The sequence below is a fragment of the Hypanus sabinus genome, chromosome 10, assembly GCF_030144855.1.
Source record: "Hypanus sabinus isolate sHypSab1 chromosome 10, sHypSab1.hap1, whole genome shotgun sequence".
Taxonomy (NCBI): domain Eukaryota; kingdom Metazoa; phylum Chordata; class Chondrichthyes; order Myliobatiformes; family Dasyatidae; genus Hypanus; species Hypanus sabinus.
This window is the reverse complement of record NC_082715.1, coordinates 146,337,845-146,358,572: the sequence shown is the minus strand read 5'-3', so window position 1 is coordinate 146,358,572 and position 20,728 is coordinate 146,337,845. Positions and strand designations below refer to the sequence as shown.

Genomic DNA, 20,728 nt, shown 5'->3' with positions numbered 1-20,728 from the left:
AGCTTCTCTGACTGTGGGACTGCTGCTATGAGGGAGTCAAGTTCTTCATAGAATTTCTCTTTGATGTCATCTGGCTTGGTCATTGTTGAGGCATATGCGCTGATCAGCGTCTTGTTGCCGAGTGGGAGCCGAAGCGTCAGCAGGCGATCGTTGATGCCCTCTGGAAGCTTGGCAAGTTTTACGAGCGAGGTGGGACCGGATGGCAAATCCAACGCCAGCCTCTCGTCGTTCAGTGCTGCGGCGACCGCTCAGAAGAAGGTGTACCTACCACCACCTTCTGTAAGCTGGCCCTTGTCTGGTTTCGCTGAGTGCTGCAATGTCCACGTTATAGCGGGCTAGTTCTTTGGCGACCAGTTCTGTTCTTCCTTCTGGTCTGACAGCCTTGGTGATGTCAAGCAGAGTTCGCACGTTCCACGTGCTAAGGTTGAGCACCTTCACTTTCGTTTTCTTTGTAGTTCGACCGCTGAGTGGGATCCCCGCCAGCCGCGATGTGCCGGCCAGGGTAAAATGAAGCAGGCTATGTTTGAGGCACCTTTTCTAGCCCCTTCCTCCATGGAGGTGAGCAGAGCGATTCCCAAAGAGGACTGCTCAGACACCCAGGGGGCAGCCGAGCTCCACTGCTGCTTCATTCCAGCGGAGAATGACCCAATGCCCTGGGCCGCCTGTGTGCAGGTTTGTGACTACAGCTTCCAGTATATCCAAACCTGCTGCTTCGCCACTCGCACATCGCCACAAGACTTGAAGTTTTTTAGTGGAATGGATTTGGAGTCGTGATTTGCGCTGGATTTGGATTAAAGTGAGGGAGAGTTGCGCAAATCGTCAGCCTCACTCTCTCGTCCCGGCCTATCTGTACCCAGTTGCGAGACGGAGTCGAGACGGCTGGAGATAAGTCGGGATGCAGTGGGCGGCCAGCAGGGTTCTACGTGTCTCATCGTGCCCTGGTTGCGCTCCACAACGCTTTGCTGGATCCGCCTTTCTACTCGTTGGACCGCCAACTGGGGGTCTCCTCCGCGTAGTCCGCCGAATTCAGTCTTCGCATCCGTAGGTGGACAAGCCCTAACTCACTGAGGATTTGAGGCCCATCAGCTACCCTCACCCAGTTTTACCGGCCAGTCGAAGCCGTTGCCCGGGGTGTGGCCGCTGTTGCACGCAAACAGCTACGAGGAACCACTGGTGAGAGCTGAGTGTCAGGTGAGGACCAATGCGGGCGAACTACTCAGAAGAGTTCGACGTGTTACCCGTCAGTGGTACTTCCTCTCCCTGACACCCCATACTCAAGTCTTTGGAGGCATCGTCATTAAATTCGGCCATAAGATCACAGATTTCTCAATATTAAGGCAAAGGGCAGGAGCATGTTCCTGAGATCTAATATCAACCAGTACTTAATGAACGTCTGGACGTGTTAGAGGGAACAAAATGCCCTATTCTTCTACCCAGTTTTATGTTTGATGACTTATACTGTCAGGGCACGGCATCAGCTGCCCCTCCTCTGGTTTAGTTCAACCGCTGATACGCAAGGTATACTGATTTTAGGAAGAATATATTTTTAATTTTTGTAGCAAAGGATTCCAGGTTACATTTACAAAGTGAAAATGTTTTATTCCGCCATAATGTAAAGTACGACTGTAGGAAAGCCGCTTGCAAATAGAAAGGAATCGATCTTGGAATCTCACAAGTGCACTTTTCTTGTGAGTTCCACTGGGAGGCGGTCAGCGTGAGGTAACAGTTGAGGGTGTAGGTCTGGTGGGTATGCCGGACGGCTCGGGTTGTCTGGACAGCAGCCACGACATTCTGGTCCATTTCTCAGACACCTCCACTTGTCTAAGAGAATAGTTGTTAACTAGTCACATCAGAGTCACAATCTGTCCTTCAATCTCGGGTGGAACAACAGGAATCGAAGGGCAGGACAATCTCCACCTGGAGTAACAAAGAAATGTCCATATTAAAGAATGATAACAAATCGTCAGTCAGTCATTTATTACTTCGTGGATTGACCTGCGGCATCTCAAATGGCAACTTGCGGGTTCAGGACCCACACTGAAGATGGATGGAAACCGTGGACTGACATTGTAGAAAGGTGCCGAATGCGTGTCAAACAATCGGCATTACGTAGCTGCAGTGACAGTACACGACCTTTGGGAGCGTTATTTTCAAGAGAAGCAGGAGCGAGGGAGATCATTCCTCTGGACAATATTTATAACTTATTTTTTTTTAATCTATTAACTTGCTGCAGTGCAATTACTCAGACCTTCCGGTGCCCGAATTCACTGCGCATGTGCAGTTGCAGTTGCAGTTACAATTCGAATATATATATATTTACTTATTAATGTTACCTAATGTTTATTTTAATGTGGATTACCAGTTGCACATCAACTACTAGTTTCACAGAGAGATGTCGTCATCTCGATGCTTGACTGTAGAAAAAGACTACAGCTCGCTCTGCTGTATGGGTTTTAACTAATTGAACCAGGATACCGGGGTTTACTCCGAGCCTTTCCCCATGTGCTGGCATCGCCGCAAGGCATCGGAGGTTTGAGATCTGAGTGTTCCTTCTCCGAGATGAGCTGCCAAGCATGGTTAACGAGCTCCATCTGCTCTAAACAACCAATGTGGTATCGGATCGATAAACGCCTTTACAACTGCATTGCGATCAACTCCCGAACTCTTGGACGCACTTCAGCTATTCGAATAAGCAGTCTTCTTGAGCTGGACACAGCTGGATAATGATTGGGGAAAGTAAAGGAGATTTGCTCTGTGCCTTATTCGTGCATTAACTTGTGCAATGTCCCATGAAACATTCACAGAAAATTACCTCAAGAATCAAAGGCAAACTATATTACCCTCCACACAACTCTGTCAAATACTCCCAGGTCAGAAACAGCGCGGTTTAGCTATTGGGAGATAACCTGAAACCTGCTGCATCGATTACTGTGGAAATATATCGATTATATAAAGTTGTAGAGGGATGTTGCAGCCGTGCAAACCTATGGAGCAGTTAATATCTCCAAATAATAGCCCAAATTCAGTAATTTAATTGGATGATTGCTGCAAATGTAAATTAGTTTAATCCAAATGATTAAATGCAATTATGATTAATGTTATTGTAACAGTAAATAGAATTCGCATCTTCTATGATTTTCCATTGTTCGCAGGGAATATGACACCCGCACCACAGTAATCTACGGTGAGGCGCAACAAAGCTCCGGGGAAACGGTCGTTCCTGTTGTTCATCATGCTAATACATGATAGAAGACTTGCAATTGTTCGCTCCATTTGGTTTACAACGATGTAATTATTTCCATTAGAGTTGCATGTTCAGGGTTTAAATGCAACCGTTGCCTTCAAGTTAATCTCATCCGGTGTTTTGTTAATTTACATATGGATGGAATTACGCTACAAGCAACAAATCTCACTGGTTTTCTGTTTGGAATCAGCGGACACGTGATGGCCATAGAGTTCGGAAAGAGTTCTGCCACTTACCTGTTGATAGAATAAGTTCACTGACTCGTTTTCTTGTGTAAAAATCTGTTGCAAATAGGACATGAACTTCTGGGGTACGGAAATCGTCTTTTAAATTCTGTGTTGCTTTGAGATATTTGGTGAGCTGCTGATTGATTCTAATTCTGTGGTCTGACAGGAATTGAGAGATATCCCCGTATTCCAGGTTCGCTCCACCTTCAAAATGCTAGAGGACCTCGGAATGCCTGGCATAATCTATTATAACTGTCATTTCATTGTGTTAAAATTCCTCTCTTTTTATTCCCCTAAAAATGACACGAAGCTGTAGAGTTTATTCTACTGTTCTCTGAGGAATGAGGGAAGTCCCTAAAAATAGGATAACAAAACTCATGGTTTAAATACTTGATCTAAAACGCATTATTCTGCTAATAGCTCTTCATGTCAAAAACTTATATACTTTGTAATTTGCCATGTTCGTTGGTTTGACTATTAATAAGATCGAAGAATTTTGTCCCTGTTCTGCCTGATCTATGAGACGAATGAAATTAAAATATTCACTTCCAGAATGTCTGCTTATTTCATATAAACACATAATAAGCATTATGAGCACTGTTGTATGTTGTGGGCGATCATGGCATTATCCGTCCCATGATTATACTTTGCAAATTTTCTGCAGAAGTTGTTGCCATTGCTTTCTCCTAAGAAGTAACTTTACAAGTCGGGTGAACACAGCCATTGTCAATACTCTTCAGAGATTCTCAGCCTGTCATCAATGGTCGCATAACCAGGCCTTCTACTAAGCACCAGTTGCTCATACGACCTTCCACTGCCCGCTCGTCTGCTTCACGTGACATTGATCGCGGGGCCAAGCAGCTGTGACACATTACCTTAGGGTGACCTGCAGGCAAGCGGTGGGACGAAACACCTTACATTTCCTCTGGTAGAGACGTACCTTCAACCCGCCACACGCTACGTACATTACATGGTATAAGGCACCTGTGGCTACGTGTAATTATAGTTCCCCATATTGACCTAAGGTTGGCAAAATTTATAGAGAAACACCAGCGGTATCATTTGATTCACTTTTAATTATTCACAACACGCAATAAGCAGTCTGGTCGATTCAATCCCTTTCTCAATTTTCCTTCTGAATATCTTCAGTTAAGTGAATGATTAGGGAGCAGCTGGAAAATAAAATTTCCAAAATCATTGCAAACCCTTTACATCGGTTTGGCAGTCAGTTTTCTAAAAATATACAGATAAGTGGCTTTTGCTTCACTGACAACCCGACAGATAATTATCCGACAGTGAATTGCCAATACCTTTTTCATCATCTCTTGTTTTCAAAAATCTCCGACACACCTCCTTTAATAATAGAGCGAGTTTGCGTATTTTTAATATCGCCTGCAACTGAAGGGACGAGAGGAGATTTCTTTATCTAAAAATATATTGTCGATATACACAGCTCGAAACGAAATGCTAATCTGGCTAACAAGTTGAAATTAATTTGACACAGGAAAAAGTTGGCAACTTGTGATTGGTGTCAATGTGCCATTCTGTTTGAACTGATTTGCATAAATAGAGAACACGCAGTGCCAGCTCGTCACAGGATTCATAAGCGAGCTGAAAAGTTGAGACGCCACTTAACCGCTGCACCTTGTGTGAGCGTCACTCAATTAATCACAATGTCTTGCTGGGTCCGTGTAGTCAGTACGCTGGTGTTCACTGCAATTTGTGAGTATTTCCTATCGATATTATATTGAATCTCCAATACTATTCAATGAAATTTTTCTCGCACTTCTGGTATTACTCGAATATTAATCTCGGTACATTTTTCCTTCCCTCTGAATGTTTCCAGATATCAACGCGGAAGTTGCAATGAATCAACCACCTTCGAAATCCACATCTCCGGGCCAGACCGTCCAAATACCCTGCACCTTGTCTGGAACCTCTTTAGGAAGTAGCTATGTTTACTGGTACCAGCAGATTCCCGGAAAGGTTCCTCGGTATCTGTTCTGGTATAATTCGGGGAGCAGCATTAACAGAGGCTCCGGAGTTCCGAACCGTTTCGGCGGCTCAATATCCGGCAACACGGCAACATTGACAATATCGAGCGTCCAGTCGGAGGATGCGGCAGACTATTACTGTGCTGTCTGGAAAAATAATGTTAACATCTTCGGCAAAGGAACGAGGCTGGGAGTTGGCAGTAAGTAAAATATCAAATCAATGTGCTTGTCCTTTTGGTACTTACGTGAACAATGATGAACAAGGCAGTTAATGCAAATTCTTGTGGTGTCCAAAGAAACAGAATATAAAAAACAGCGGATCAATTAGTCCATCACTTATAGGGAAAGTCATTGAGATGTCACTGAAAAGACTAATTGCTAGATCGATCATTGTCCTATTTTTTTCATCGCCAGATTTGTGCAGTTATATGTTTATATTAAACCGCCAAGGGATTTTAAAACCAACCTTCAGTGTTTTGCTGTATAGAAATAAATTTGAATCTGAATGAAATCTGAAACAAACTTGCACCATTTAAGACGTGAACGAGCTTCGAAGAGTGGCACGCAGATATTAGAATGGAACTTCTCGATCTTTATTGCTTTTGGTATGCTGACCTTTATAAATCAGAGCATTGAGTATAGGAGTTGGGATGTAATGTTAAAATTGTACAAGGCATTGGAGAGGCCAAATTTGCAGTATTGTGTACAGTTCTGTTCACCCAATTATAGGAAAGATGTTAACAAAATAAAGAGAGTACAGAGGGGATTTACTAGAATGCTACCTTGATTTCAGCACCTATGTTACAGAGAAAGGTTGAACAAGTAAGGTCTGTAAATGGAGCGTAGAAGGTTGACAGAGGACTTGAGAGAGGTATTTAAAATTATGAGGGGGACAGATAGAGCTGACGTGGATAGGCTTTTTCTATTCAGAGTAGGGTAGATGCAAACGAAAGGACATGACAATAGACAATAGACAATAGGTGCAGAAGTAGACCATTCGGCCCCTCGAGTCTGCACCGCCATTCTGAGATCATGGCTTATCATTCACTATCAATACCCAGTCCCTGCCTTGTCCCCATATCCCTTGATTTCCCTATCCATCAGATATCTATCCAGCTCCTTCTGGAAAGCATCCAGAGAATTGGCCTCCACCGTCTTCCGAGGCAGTGCATTCCACACCTCCACAACTCTCTGGGAGAAGAAGCTCTTCCTCAACTCTGTTTTAAATAACTGACCTCTTATTCTCAATCCATGCCCTCTGGTACTGGACTCTCCCAACATCTGGAACATATTTCCTGCCTCAATCCTATCAAATCCTTTAATTATCTTAAACGTTTCAATCAGATCCCCTCTCAATCTCCTCAATTCCAGCGTGTACAAGCACAATCTCTCCAATCTCTCTGCGTAAGACAGCCCTGCCATCCCAGGAATCAACCTAGTGAATCTACGCTGCACTTCCTCAATTGCCAGAATGTCCTTCCTTAAACCTGGAGAACAAAACTGTACACAATATTCCAGGTGTGGTCTCACCAGGGCCCTGCACAAATGCAAAAGAACATCCTTGCTCTTGTATTCAATTCCCCTTGTAACAAAGGCCAACATTCCATTTGCCCTCTTCACTGCCTGTTGCACTTGCTCATTCACCTTCATTGACTGATGAACTAGGACTCCTAGGTCTCTTTGCATTTCTCCCTTACCTAACTCGACACCGTTCAGACAATACTCTGCCCTCTTGTTCCTGCTTCCAAAGTGGATAACTTCACATTTATTCACATTGAATGACATCTGCCAAGTATCTGCCCACTCACTCAGCCTATCCAAGTCTCCCTGTATTCTCCTAACGTCCTCTTCGCATGTCACACTGCCACCCAGTTTAGTATCGTCAGCAAACTTGCTGATATAGTTTTCAATGCCCTCATCTAAATCATTGACATAAATCGTAAAGAGATGAAAGTTAATGGGCAAACGTTTAGGGTGAACACGAGGGGGATCTTCTTTCCTCAAGAGTGGCAGCTGTGTGGAGCGAGCTTCCAGTAGAAGTGGTAGACGCAGGTTGCATTTTGTCATTTTTTAAAAAATCGATCGGTATACGGACAGGAATGGAATGGGGGTTTATAGGCTGAGTGCAGGTAGGTGGGACAAGGTGAGAGTAAGCGTTCGGCACGGACTTGGCCTGTTTACGTGCTGTAATTGTTATATGGTTATTAGCAGACGCCTTTTAGTATTTTATGCTTTCAACTGTTGGTATTATTTCTCCCTTACTTTTGAATGTCAATATGTGCAAACATGGCAGACAGACTTTTCTGCCGATTGTGATACTGAAACTTGGCAATTTCAAATCGTGATGCATTTGAGTCACCTTGTGGAAGTCAACGTCCAAGAGGACCACCGTATCATAGGGTTTAAAGACATGCGTGGCTGATTGACCCGGAGAGCTATGTTGGCGAGTGTCTTGGCGTTGCGCTTTGGTTTTTGATAGTGTCAAACATGCCCAACAAATCAAAGGGCAGAGGGCCGACTAAGAGTGATCCTTACGCCATCCAGGTTCGGGGGTTCATCTCAGGGATAAAACCGCTGGCAGGTGAAAGTTTGTTATGGAAATAGCCATGAAACATGTGTGCGACTCCTTCTGTAGACAGAGATTGAGGATCTTTGTTACTGCCCTGAACGACAGCGGCATAACGGGAAGTAAATCAGTGGAATTAATCCATCATTAAAGTTGTCATTACACTAAAAATTGAACCACAGAACAGCAAGCTTTCTAGAATTACTTAATTTACTAAAACTACTTAAATTACTTAAAAATACATTACTTAAAATTACTTTAAATTACTTAAAGATATTAAAGTAAACCACGTTGAGCCGCAGTTCTGAACCATATTAGATGAACACAGTTGTATTCCCTCTCTTTACCACCTCGGTCGTGAACATTGTAAGAAAGTGGTTTCCTCAGTGAAGAGTGTAAGGACAAAGATCCGCTACACTCCACAAACTGGATTTGAATGATTTCCTTTAAGTGGAAAAATAATATTTCGGAAACAAAGCGTGTAACTTTCAACATGTATGTTAAACTGTCCAAAAGTGATTTACTGTGCAGGCAGGCTGTAGTTTTATACTGCGCAAAGCGAATTCTGTATTCTGATGGCTGAGATGAATTAAATACACTATTCAAGTGGTTCCCAGTCTCTGGTCTACACATCCCTCTACTAATGGTAGGGGACCATAACATAAAAAAGGTTGAGAGCCCCGTGTACTAATCCCCGATTTTAAGCAAAACATGTATTACACTTCAGCCTCTTGTCTTGATGACTGAAGATTTGAATAAAGTGAAGGTGTCTAAGGTAGAAGTAGAAACGGTGGAAGCTTAGGTCCCAATGGAAGCCACAACTGGCAGCCAGGTATAACCTCAGATATTTATTCAACCCGAATCCAAAGGACAACTACCACAAAGTATCCAAAGGTTGTTTAAAATGAGAGTAAATCAACATGATTTGAGAAGAATATGTATATTTCAAAATCAAAGGATAAGAACAGATGAAAAATATCATTGTATTTCAGTCAGAGGGGTGACTCTATGGAACAGTTGTAGCAAGAATTTCAAAACATGCCTACACTTAACAAGTTTTTAAAAACTTTAAAAATCATTTAAGGAACAAATATAAAATACATCATTTTAAATTAATGGGAGTTATATAAATATATTTGATATTTGGAATTGGATTGTGTGTAAAAAGATTATGATCTTTTTTGATGTGATGATTGACGCCAAATATGTTGTTGTGTAAGTAAGAGGGGTAGCGGCAATAAGTCTTTCCTTTCCGTCTGTTTTCAAGAATATCTATGTTTTTTGTTGTCCTTTTGTCCTATCGTTGTAAATGATGATTTTTGTTATGTTTGTACTGACCGAAATAAATTAATTTCATTCATTCATTCATTCAATACTGGTTAAAACCTGTGCCGAAATCATTCATTTTACGCCATTCATATTGTGCCCAGCGTCACAAAAAAACAAATACCACGGGAGATTTTAGTTGGTAATTTTTTCACGTCTAATTTAATCGAAAGAAATGGGAAAACGGAAAATAAATATTTGTTCATTATGATGAAGGAATACATAAAATAACAAATGCATTTTAAACAAGAGAGATTTTTTGACAGTAACTGTTACTCAACCTATACTAAACTGGCACCTTGTTTTAAACAGATCCTCGGAGCCCCGCTGTCACCGTCCTCCGGCCTTCAGCCGAAGAAATTACGGGAAAGGGCACAGCGACACTGGTGTGTTTGGTGAGCCGTTTTAATCCGGGAGCTGTGGGCATTGAGTGGACCGTGGACAGACGTACGAAAAGCGATGGCGTTGAGACGAGCCCTGTCCTTCAGGACACGGACAACACGTTCAGTGTGAGCAGTTACCTGACTCTGCCAGCCTCAGAATGGAGCTCACACGAGCGTTACTCCTGCGTGGTTAAACACGAGGCTCTAGCAAACCCGTTTGTAGCAACGATCGAGAGATCCAGCTGTATCTAAAACCATATTTCAAACTTAATAAAGATGAAAAGCGTATTTTATCCGCATTTTCCTTCATTAAAATAGCTTTAAGCATTATTCTTTTGCAGTTCAGTATCTGCGTTCAGATTCGGCATTTAAGTTTCGTCATTTTTAAATGCCATTCTATTAAATGAGTATAATTCTTAATTCAAACTCCAATGTTAATTAGTCTCAGTTAAAGGCATTCCCAGATGTTCAGCAAATAACCGTAATCTGAAGATGGCATTCTTGGTTCTTGCCAGATTGCTGATAATTTCAACAACAGCTACCTAATAACATTTACGATCCAGTCTGATATGCAACATGTTTTCATGACTTTTCTTTCGAGTTCCGAATGAAGCAGAAATATATTTTAAATTTCTCTTTAATGAAATTGCCCTGATGTAAAAGAGCTATGAAAGCGCACACACGTATGCACACAGACACACAGTCATCTGTCATGAAGGAACACATTCAACCGAGGACGATTTATGAATATAGAATTGGCGAAATTGGTGGGTCTGGGACGGTTCTCATATTGCGTGAAGCGCAGCAGATTTTGTTTCTAGAATAAGTGCGAGTTTATGCGAACAAATGTATACGACCTATTTTCTATGGCATTTAGATGAAAGGGAGGTAATGTTATTGAAACATCTAAAAATCTTTGTTAGCAGGCAAGTGGAATTCCGAGCCGAGTCCCGCTTATTTTCTGTGGAGAGCTGAAAGTTGTAGTGTTCGGATAATAGGTTTGGGTATTGAGGACTAAAGAAAAAAGATAACATCCTTCTCTCGATGCACGTTTAATCCTTAGATTCCTTAGAAATTTTATCGATGCCCAAGTAGATTGAGATCGAAAGATCTTTAAGAGATTCAAGGGAGACGAGACATGACAGAAACCGGAGACCGGAGATCTGGTCAACCTGCTCCAATTGTTATTCCTTCGTATGTCCACAACTTGAACTTGTTGAAATAGTCATTTTACATTAGATCTTTATTTAAAAAATCATAGTTTTAAAATCATTCAAACCGAAGGGGTATTTTAATATTTTAAAAAATAACCGTGGTTACCAGGTTTTTCGTTTCGAATTCCAGTGAAATATATGAACTGTTCATGCCCACCGGAACCCAAATTGAAACTATTGCAGCCACTACTTTAAAGCTTCCGAAACGTATAGATACTATTATAGACCACTACTGCACAGAAGCAGGCTCTTCAGCCCATCTAGCCGAACTATTACGCGGACTAGTCACCAGGGCTTTTTCCTCCATATACTCCCATCCATCTGCCTATCTATATTGCTCATGAATGTTGAAGTAGAACCCGCACCCAATCGTTCCGACTGCAGCTCGTTGCATACTCCCACTACGGCCGGAATAAAGACTTTCCCCTCATGCTTCATTTAATCATTTCATCTTTAATCCATGATCTCTAGTTCTAATTTCACGCCATTTTAGTGGAAAAGCCCAGCTTGCATTTACATTGTCTATACTTCTCACAATTTTGTACATCTCCATCAAATGCACAAATGTTATTTGTACATTCTCCTTTGCTGCAGCTAATGGAGTCAAAACCTATTGAAGCTCTCCCTATAATTCAGGTTCAGTGCCAGTAAAATCCTTGTAAATTTTCTCTGCACTCTTTCAATATTATTGATATCGTTTTGTGATCTCTTCTGGGGAAGGACTGACCTGTACAAAAGGGCGGGCCTGAACTGGAAAGCGACCGATATCCTGGCGGGCAGGTTTGCTACAGCTGATGGGGAGTGTTTAAACTACAAAAGTTTGTAGTTTGGCTGGGGAGTGGGAATTAGAATGTAAGTGCAGAGATTAGGGTAGAAGGACAAGGGCATGATGCAATGTGTTCTGAGTTGGTGAGGAAGGGCAGACGGGAGAAAACATAAATGTAGGCAACACAAAACACACTGCAGATGCTGTGGTCAGATCAACACGTACAACAAGCTGGAGGAACTCAGCAGGTCGGGCAACATCTTTGGAAACGTCGACAGTGCTTCTCCTGTTGCCTGGCCTGCTGTGTTCCACCAGCATTTTGTGTGTGTTGCTTGAATTTCCAGCATCTGCAGATGTCCTGGTGTTTGAAGAGGAGAAGCCATACTTGATCTAGTTCTGGGTATTGAATCTGGTCAAGTGGCAGACCTCTAGGTGCGGGAGCATTTTGGTGAGAGTGACCACAACTCCCTTAAATTCAGCATAGCTATGGAAAAGGGTAAAAGCAGACAAAATGGATAAGTGCTGAACTGTGGAAGGTCTAACTGTAAAGAGAAAGAGGGAAATTGAAAAGAGATGTTCAAGGGTGAAAGCATAGAAGTAATGTGCAGGAAGTTTAGGGACCACTTATGCTGGGTTCAGGATAGGTTTGTCCCACTGAGATATGGAAAAATGGTCGGAAAAGGGAACCGTGGGTGACGAAACACGTGAGACAAATCCTCAAGAGGAAGAAAGAAGCATATGTTAGATATAAAAAGCAGGAATTGGGGGTAGGTGACTCATGAGAAAATTGGAATAGCCAGTAAGGAGCTTAGGAGAGGACTTAGGAGTACTTCAAGGGATAATGAGAAGGCCTTGGCATCTAGGATTAAGGAGAACTCCAAGACATTCTAAGCGTATGTGAAGAACAGAAGGATTGCAAGAATGAAGGTGGGGTCTTCAGAAGGATAAAGAGCGCAACATGTGCCTGAGGGCCGAGGAGGTTGTGGCACTAAATGAATACTTTGCTTCAGTATTCACGTGAAAACGACTTCGATCGGAGTAAGGTCGAAATAGAACAGGCCTGTGTGCTGGACAATGTAATTAAGGATGAAGAAGTGCTGTATCTCCTGAAAAACATCGAGGTAGATAGGACCGGACGTTATATACCCCAGGTTGCTGTTGAAAGAGAGAGAAGAGATCGCTGGAGCAGTATCTATGATCTTTGAATCCGCTTTGACTGCAGGGGAGGTCCCGGAAGACTAGGGAACGGCAAATGTAGTTCCCTTGTTTAAAAAAGGTAATAGGGGGAATCCTGGAAACTATAGACCAGTGAGTCTTCCGTCATTGGTCTGCAAACTATTGGAAAGGATTCTTAAGGGTAGGATCTACGAGCATTTGGAGTAGTGCAGTCTACTCGAGGATAGTCAACATGGCTTTGTGAAGGGAAGGTCGTGCTTCACGACCCTAATTGAGTTTTTTGAAAAGGTAACTAAAGTAATTGATGAGGGTAGGGCGGTAGATGTGTTCTACATGGAGTTTAGACAATAGACAATAGACAATTGGTGCAGAAGTAGACCATTCGGCCCTTCGAGACTGCACCGCAATTTTGAGATCATGGCTGATCATCTACTATCAATACCCGGTTCCTGCCTTGTCCCCATATCCCTTGATTCCCCAATCCATAACATACCTATCTAGCACCTTCTTGAAAGCATCCAGAGAATTGCCCTCCACTGTCTTTCGAGGCAGTGCATTCCAGACCCCCACAACTCTCCGGGAGAAGAAGTTTTTCCTTAACTCTGCCCTAAATGACCTACCCCTTATCCTCAAACCATGCCCTCTGGAACTGGACTCTCCCAGCATCTGGAACATATTTCCTGCCTCTATCTTGTCCAATCCCTTAATGATCTTATATGTTGCAATCAGATCCCCTCTCAATCTCCTTAATTCCAGCGTGTACAAGCCCAGTCTCTCTAACCTCTCTGCGTAAGACAGTCCAGACATCCCAGGAATTAACCTCGTGAATCTATGCTGCACTTCCTCTACAGCGAGGATGACCTTCCTTAACCCTGGAGACCAAACCTGTACACAATACTCCAGGTGTGGTCTTACCAGGGCTCTGTAGAAATGCAAGAGGATTTCCTTGCTCTTGTACTCAATTCCCTTTGTAATAAAGGCCAACATTCCATTAGCCTTCTTCACTGCCTGCTGCTCTTGCTCATTCACCTTCAGTGACTGATGAACAGGGATTCCTAGATTTTGTATTTCTCCCTTACCTAACTCCACACCGTTCAGATAATAACCTGCCTTCCTGTTCTTACTCCCAAAGTGGACAACCTCACATTTATTCGCATTAAACATCATCTACCAAGTATCTGCCTACTCACCCAGCCTATCCAAGTCACCCTGAATTCTCATAACATCCTCATCACATGTCACACTGCCACCAAGCTTAGTACCATCAGCAAATTTTAGCAAGACATTTGATAAGGTCCCCAAGGAGAGACTCATCCAGAAAGTCAAGAGGCGTGGGATCAGTGGAACCTTGGCTATTTGGATTAAAAAAGGGCTTACAGGAAGAAAACAGAGGGTAGTAGTGAAATAAAAGTATTCTGCCCGGAGGTCAGTGACTAGTGGACTGTCACAAGGATACGTCCTGGGACCCCTGCTCTCTGTGATTTTTATAAATGACCTGGGTGAAGAGGCGGAAGAATGGGTGAGTAATTTTGCGGATGACACGAAGATTGGAGGAGTTGTGGCTTGGGCTGTAGGTTGTCGAAGGCTACAAGAGGATATAGACAGGATGCTGGATTGGGCAGAAAAGTTGCAGATAGAGTTCAATCCGGATAAGTGTGAGGTGATGCATTTTGGAAAGACAAACCAGAAGCCTAATTACAGGGTTAGGGGTCGATCACTTAAGAGTGTGGATGAACGGAGGAACCTTGCGGCTCAATTCCATACATACCTCAAGGTTGCTGCACACGTTGATAGGATAGTTAAGAAGGCCTATGGGATGTTAGGCTTCATTAACAGGGGGATTGAATTCAAGAGTAGAGAGGGGTTAAATTCAAGAGGAGAGATGTCACGTTGCAACTCTACAAATCTCTGGTGAGACCACACATAGAGTATTGTGTTCAGTTCTGGTTACCTCATTATAGGAAACATGTGGAAGCTATGGTGAGGATGCTCAGGAGATTTACCAAGAAGTTGCATGGATTGGAAAACAAGTCTTATGAAGCAAGGTTAGCAGAGCTGGGACTTTTCTCCTTGGAGCGTATAAGGTTGCGAGGGGACTTGATAGAGGTGTACAAGATTACGAGAGGCAAAGGTAAGGTGGATAGCCACTACCTGTTTCCCAGGGCACGAATAGCAAACACCAGAGCGCATATGTACAAAGTTAAGGGAGTGAAGTTTAGGGGAGATAGCAGGAGTAATTTTTTATACAGAGGGTTGTGGATGCCTGGAATGAATTGTCAGGGATGGAGGTAGAGGGTAAAACTTTAGGAGTATTTACGAGACTCTTCGACAGGCACATGGATGAAAGAAATTAGAGGGTTACGGGGTAGTGTGGATTTAGTACTTTTTTAAAGGAAGATATGGGTCGGCACAATATCGAGGGCTGAAGGGCCTTTACTGTGCTGTATAGTGTACTGTGCACTAGTGTTCTAGTATTCCTATGGGCAGCTGACTAGGATTATATACAATACACCAAATAAGGCTTCGCAAAAAAGCTTATACAACTTCAAGGTTTCTTCCAAACTCTTGTGCTCAATATTTACTTTGATCTACGAAGGCCAATATGCCAAAACCTCCTTTTACGGACCTACTTACCTCCGACGCCACTATGAAGAAATTACGGATCGGCATTCCTTCTATTCTACCGTACTCCTAAGTGCCCTACAGCTCATCGTGTAAGTCCAGCCCAGTTTGTCCTCACTTTATCTTGAATAATCACCATCTGACGTTTTCAGCCTGTTTTTCCAGCTGCTTCAGATCCCAATGCAAGGTTCAATGACCTGTTATCCACAAATTTAATGTCCTAGATTACAACATTATGATTCGGATCGTCGATATAGATGACAAACATCAACGGTATTAACACCCATCCCTGAGATACACCACCAGACACAAACCTCCACTCAGAGAGGCAAACATCGACTACCACCCTCTGGTTTTTCCAGCGCAACAATATCTGATCCAGATCACTACCTGAAACTGAATGACAAGCGACCTAACCTACATCACAACCTCCCATATGGAGCCTCTGTCATCGGCCTTTCTATAGTCCATGTAGACAATATCCATGGTCTTTCCGTCATCAAACCTCTTGATGACGTTCTCGAAAATCTTTAAATAATTGGTTAGACATGACCCACCTCGTGCACATCCATGTTGACTATTCATAATTAGACTCTGTTTTTCTTCAAATGTCTATAAACCTAATCCCCTAGAATCCAGTACAATAACCTGCCTACAACTAACGTCAGGCTCACCTGCCTATAATTGCCAATATTATTCTTGGAGAGCCCATGAACAACGGAACAAAATTAGCTACACTCGGCTGAGGCTAAGGACATTTTAAAATGCTTGCTGGGTCCCCTGCACTTTCTGCACTAGGTTCCCACAAGGTCCGAGAACACTTCTTCAGCTCCTGGGGATATATCCACTCGACGTTGTCTCAAAACTGTAAGCACCTCCTCCTCTCTAGTCCATTTAAGTCCATGAAAACACTACTTTTTTGCCTCACACTGTGTCCATCTCTCGAGTAAATACAGATATAAAAAATCCAATTGTGATCTCACTAATCCCTTTCAGCTTCATGGACACTCTGATCGGAAACTAGTCAGTTGCTACTCTTCTACTCGCAATATACATGTAGAAACTCTTGGGATTTCCTATGCTTTGTCTACCAGAGCAACCTCATGCCTTCTTTCAGCCATCCTAATCTGCTTCTTCAGTGTTCTCTTATGCTCCTTAAAAGTACAATTTTTAGACTTCAGGTCATTTATATAGATCACAAACAACAAAGGTCGCAGCTCAGACCGCTGCGTAACTCTACTAATTAGCAGTCTCCGGCTAGAATGGGTCCCTTCAACCACTACCCCCTGTCGTCTATACGCAAGTAGTTTCTGAATACAAAGAGACAATTCGCTACGGACTCCATACTTTCTAATCTTCCGGATTAGTTTCCAGAGAGGGACTTTGTCAAAAGCATTACAAAAAGCCATGTAACCAACATCCACAGCCCGACGCTCATCAATCTCTCTCGTAATCTTGTCAAAAAACTCGTAGTTGGCAAGGCACGACCTGCAACGTACAAAGCCTCGTTGGCTTTCCCGAGTTAGGGTGTAAATTTCCAAATGTACATATATCCTATCCAGAAGTATTTTCTCCCGCAGTTTCTTACAACTGACGTGAGCTCTCTGGTCTATAGTTCCGAGGATTTCCCCAGTTCCCTTCGGATAGAGAGGTGCATCATTAGTCACTCGTCAGTGCTCTGGGACCACGCCTATGGCTAGTGGCCACGAAGATACTGGTCAAGGCCCCAGTCATCTCGTTTCCTGACTCCTTCAGGATACAACGGTAACTCCCATCTGGCCCTGGGAACCGATCTACTTTAATACTCATTAGGTGGCCGAACACCTCCTTCTTCTTAACATCGAAATGTCCTGAAGTATTTATACAACCAGCACTATATTATCTTGAGAAGATGGTTTCCTTTTTTCGATCTAGTTACATGTAATATTGCGTTGCACCTTCAGTGATTTACACGTCATATTGGTGCGACAATGAACGTTAGATGTTAGAAATCTAAAGCAAAACCATACATGCTGGAGACGCGGTTCAAGCAGCATCTGTGGAAAAAGAAACTGCGTTTATGTTTCTGATCCCCCACCAGCCATCAGGATATCTGATGAATTGATTTGTCAGCAATAGCTCTTCTTACACAAAGGCTACTTGCCCTGCAGAATATTCCCTACATTTTCTGTGTTTAAGTTTCGATGCACGTTCACTGTTCCGAGCATGCTCTTCGGCATTTCGCAATAAACTGAGGTTCTTTTTTTTTGACGACCCACAATTTGTATTTATGCAATGAAGAGAAATGCTAAACTTGAGGAAGATCCGCGAAGGAATTCTTATTTATACCCGTGACCTTGCTGAATCTAAGCACTTGTATTCACTTATACCTTTCCTTGCCTGTGGCTCCCGGGCATCGGGATGGCATAACGGTTAGCGCAACACTACAACCATAGTTCGGAATTCACTTCCGGCGTTGCGTGCAGGAGTTTGTTCGTTCTTCCCGTGAACCGCGTGGGTTCTTCCTGGCGCTCCGGTTCCCTCCCACAGTTCAAAAACGTTCCCGTTACTAGATTAATTGATCACCGTAAATTCTCCCGGGATTAGGTTAATTTTAAACAGGTAGGCTGCTCAACGCTGTGGCTCGTTGGAGCGGAAGCGCCTGTTCCGTGCTGTAGCTCTAAATAAATAAAAACCTGTGATTCACCGACTTTCTATTGATGAGGTGTGCCATTCGTTTTCTCTTCATCCTATCCGGACATTTACTTTGTTCTCTGTGGCCTCCCTATCCTCTATATTTCAAGCATTTACACTTTCTAATGAACTAAAATACAGAGCAGCAAGAACCTGCAGCAGAACCGAAAGGACGACGCCCAGCATTACACTAGATTGTGCCTTGTATCCTGGGCTAGATTCACCTCTTCAAAACATTGGAGGCACCATTGTTTGTAGGGTGTAGGGTAAACATGAGTTGTATAAAGAGAAACAAACTGTTCAAACATGGCTTATTTTAATTTATTATTTTAATTATTCGATTGTTTGTTGTTTCAGGAACTAATTTTAATTGAAACTTTAGTTTAAGTCTTTAATATCATGCACCAATTTTTGTATATCTTACTGACGTGTCAATTACTTTAATGGCGGGGCATTCGGTAATGTATTAAAGATAACTGGCCATCGTCTTCCTGAAAGCCGAAATGCCAGAACAACAGACCACAGGGAAAACAAATGTTATTTAACCGTTTCTCCTGAGAGAATTTGCGTACACGAATGGTGACGTCACTGCGTGGTCCAGCCTTGGCTGCTTAAAAAGAGCATAAGACATAGGCCAAGTATTAGGACATCTGGACCAACGTAGGGAAGGAGATTTCATCAAAAACATTAAGGGATTTCATCAGGTATTGATAGATTAGTTGCAGAATCACCACTTCTGAAGAAATTGCATAGTCTGGCCCTCTTTTCTCTAGATATTTACGAGAATGAGTGGAAATCTCAATGAAAATTAAAATTCCAACAGATCTTAACATGCTCAATGAAGAGAAGATTCTTTCCTAAATGAGGAGTCCATAACCATTGCTGCAGTCTCAGATCAGGCGATTGCATCAAGGAACAAATGTGAGAAGGGTCTTGTACCGGAATTCTGACTCAAGGGTGTTCAGTCATGTTCCCAGATGCGGCAGGTTCGCACAGCCTGCACCCCACTCAACCACATGCACTTCATGTGCTGTCGATGGTGTTATTCCCCAGCCTTTGGAGGCATCGCCATTAAATTCATTCATAAGATCACAGATTTCTCAATATTAAGGAAAAGGACAGGAAGATGTTGCTGAGATCAATTATCAAAAAGTAGTTGATGAATATCTAGACGCGTTATGGGGACAAAATGCCCTATTCGTCTTCCCAGTTTTATGGTTAATAACCAATACCATCAGGGCGTGATATCAGCTGCCCCTCCGTTGGTTTAATTCAACCGCTGACACGCAAGAAGAATCTATTTTTATTTTCTATAGCAAAAGATTCCGGGTTACCTTTACAAAGTGAAAATGTTTTAATCCGCCATAATGTAAAGTACGACTGTAGGAAAGCCGCTTGCAAATAGAAAGGAATCAATCGTGGAACCTCACAAGTGCACTTTTCTTGTGAATTCCACTGGGAGGCGGTCAGCGTGAGGTAACAGTTGAGGGTGTAGGTCTGGTGGGTATCCCGGACGGCTCGGGTTGTCTGGACCCCAGCCATGACATTGTGGTCCATTTCTCAGACACCTCCACCTGTCTAAGAGAATGGTTGTTGACCAGTCACATCAGACTCACAATCTGTCCTTCAATCTCGGGTGGAAGAACAGCAATCGAAGGGCAGGATAATTTCCACCTGGAGTGACAAAGAAATGTCCATATTAAAGAATGATAACAAATCGTCATTCAGTCATTTATTATTTGGTGGATTGACCTGCGCCCTCTCAAATGGCAATTTGCGGTTTCAGGTCCCACACTGAAGACGGTTGGAAAACGTGGACTGACATTGTAGAAAGGTGCCGAATGCGTGTCAAACAATCGGCATTACGTAGGTGCGGTGACAGTACACGACCTTTGGGAGCGTTATTTTCAAGAGAAGCAGGAGCGAGGGAGATCATTCCTCTGGACAATATTTATAACTTAATTTTTTTTTATTCAATGAACTATCTGCAGTGCAATTCTCAGACCTTCCCGTGCCCGAATCGGCAGCGCAGTTGCAGGAACAATTCGAATATACTTATTTATTTATTTCTATGACCTAATATTTATTTTAATGTGGATTACCAGCTGCACATCAACTACCAGTTTCACAGAGAGATGTCGTCATCTAGATGCTTCATTGCACAAGAGGACTGGAGATCGCTCTGCTGCATGGGTTTTCACTAATTGAACCGGGATACCGGGGTTTCTCCGAGCCTTTCCCCATGTGTTGGTATAGCCGCAAGGCATCGGAGGTTTGAGATCTCCGAGATGACCTGCCAAACATGGCTAACGAGCTCCATCTGCCCGAAACGACCAACGTAGTATCGGATCGATAAACGGCTTTACAACTTCATTGCGATCAGCTCCCGAATTGTTGGACGCACTTCAGCCATACCGAAGAAGGAGTCTTCGTGAGCTGGACCCAATCACCTGCATTTTCCCTGTATCGCTTTAAACATTTCCTATTTAATATTTACTATTTAATAAACCTCTATAATGTCAATACCAGCCTACGTG

The 20,728-nt window shown here is 42.9% G+C and overlaps 1 protein-coding gene across 1 annotated transcript; it reads left to right on the top strand.

Annotated features, from left to right (window-relative positions):
- Positions 1-5,076: 5,076 nt before the first annotated feature.
- LOC132401213 (immunoglobulin lambda-1 light chain-like) lies at positions 5,077-10,028 on the top strand. Its single transcript, XM_059983199.1, has 3 exons — positions 5,077-5,193; positions 5,318-5,665; positions 9,670-10,028. Exons 1-3 carry the CDS (start codon positions 5,145-5,147, stop codon positions 9,990-9,992), a joined length of 720 nt encoding a protein of 239 aa, XP_059839182.1. The 5' UTR covers positions 5,077-5,144; the 3' UTR covers positions 9,993-10,028.
- The last annotated feature ends 10,700 nt before the right edge of the window (positions 10,029-20,728 follow it).

Coding starts and splice junctions, on each gene's coding strand:
- LOC132401213 (XM_059983199.1), top strand. CDS start 5,145: ATGTCTTGCTGGGTCCGTGTAGTCAGTACGCTGGTGTTCACTGCAATT. Junction 5,194..5,317: donor GCTGGTGTTCACTGCAATTT/GTGAGTATTTCC, acceptor GAATGTTTCCAG/ATATCAACGCGGAAGTTGCA. Junction 5,666..9,669: donor AACGAGGCTGGGAGTTGGCA/GTAAGTAAAATA, acceptor TGTTTTAAACAG/ATCCTCGGAGCCCCGCTGTC.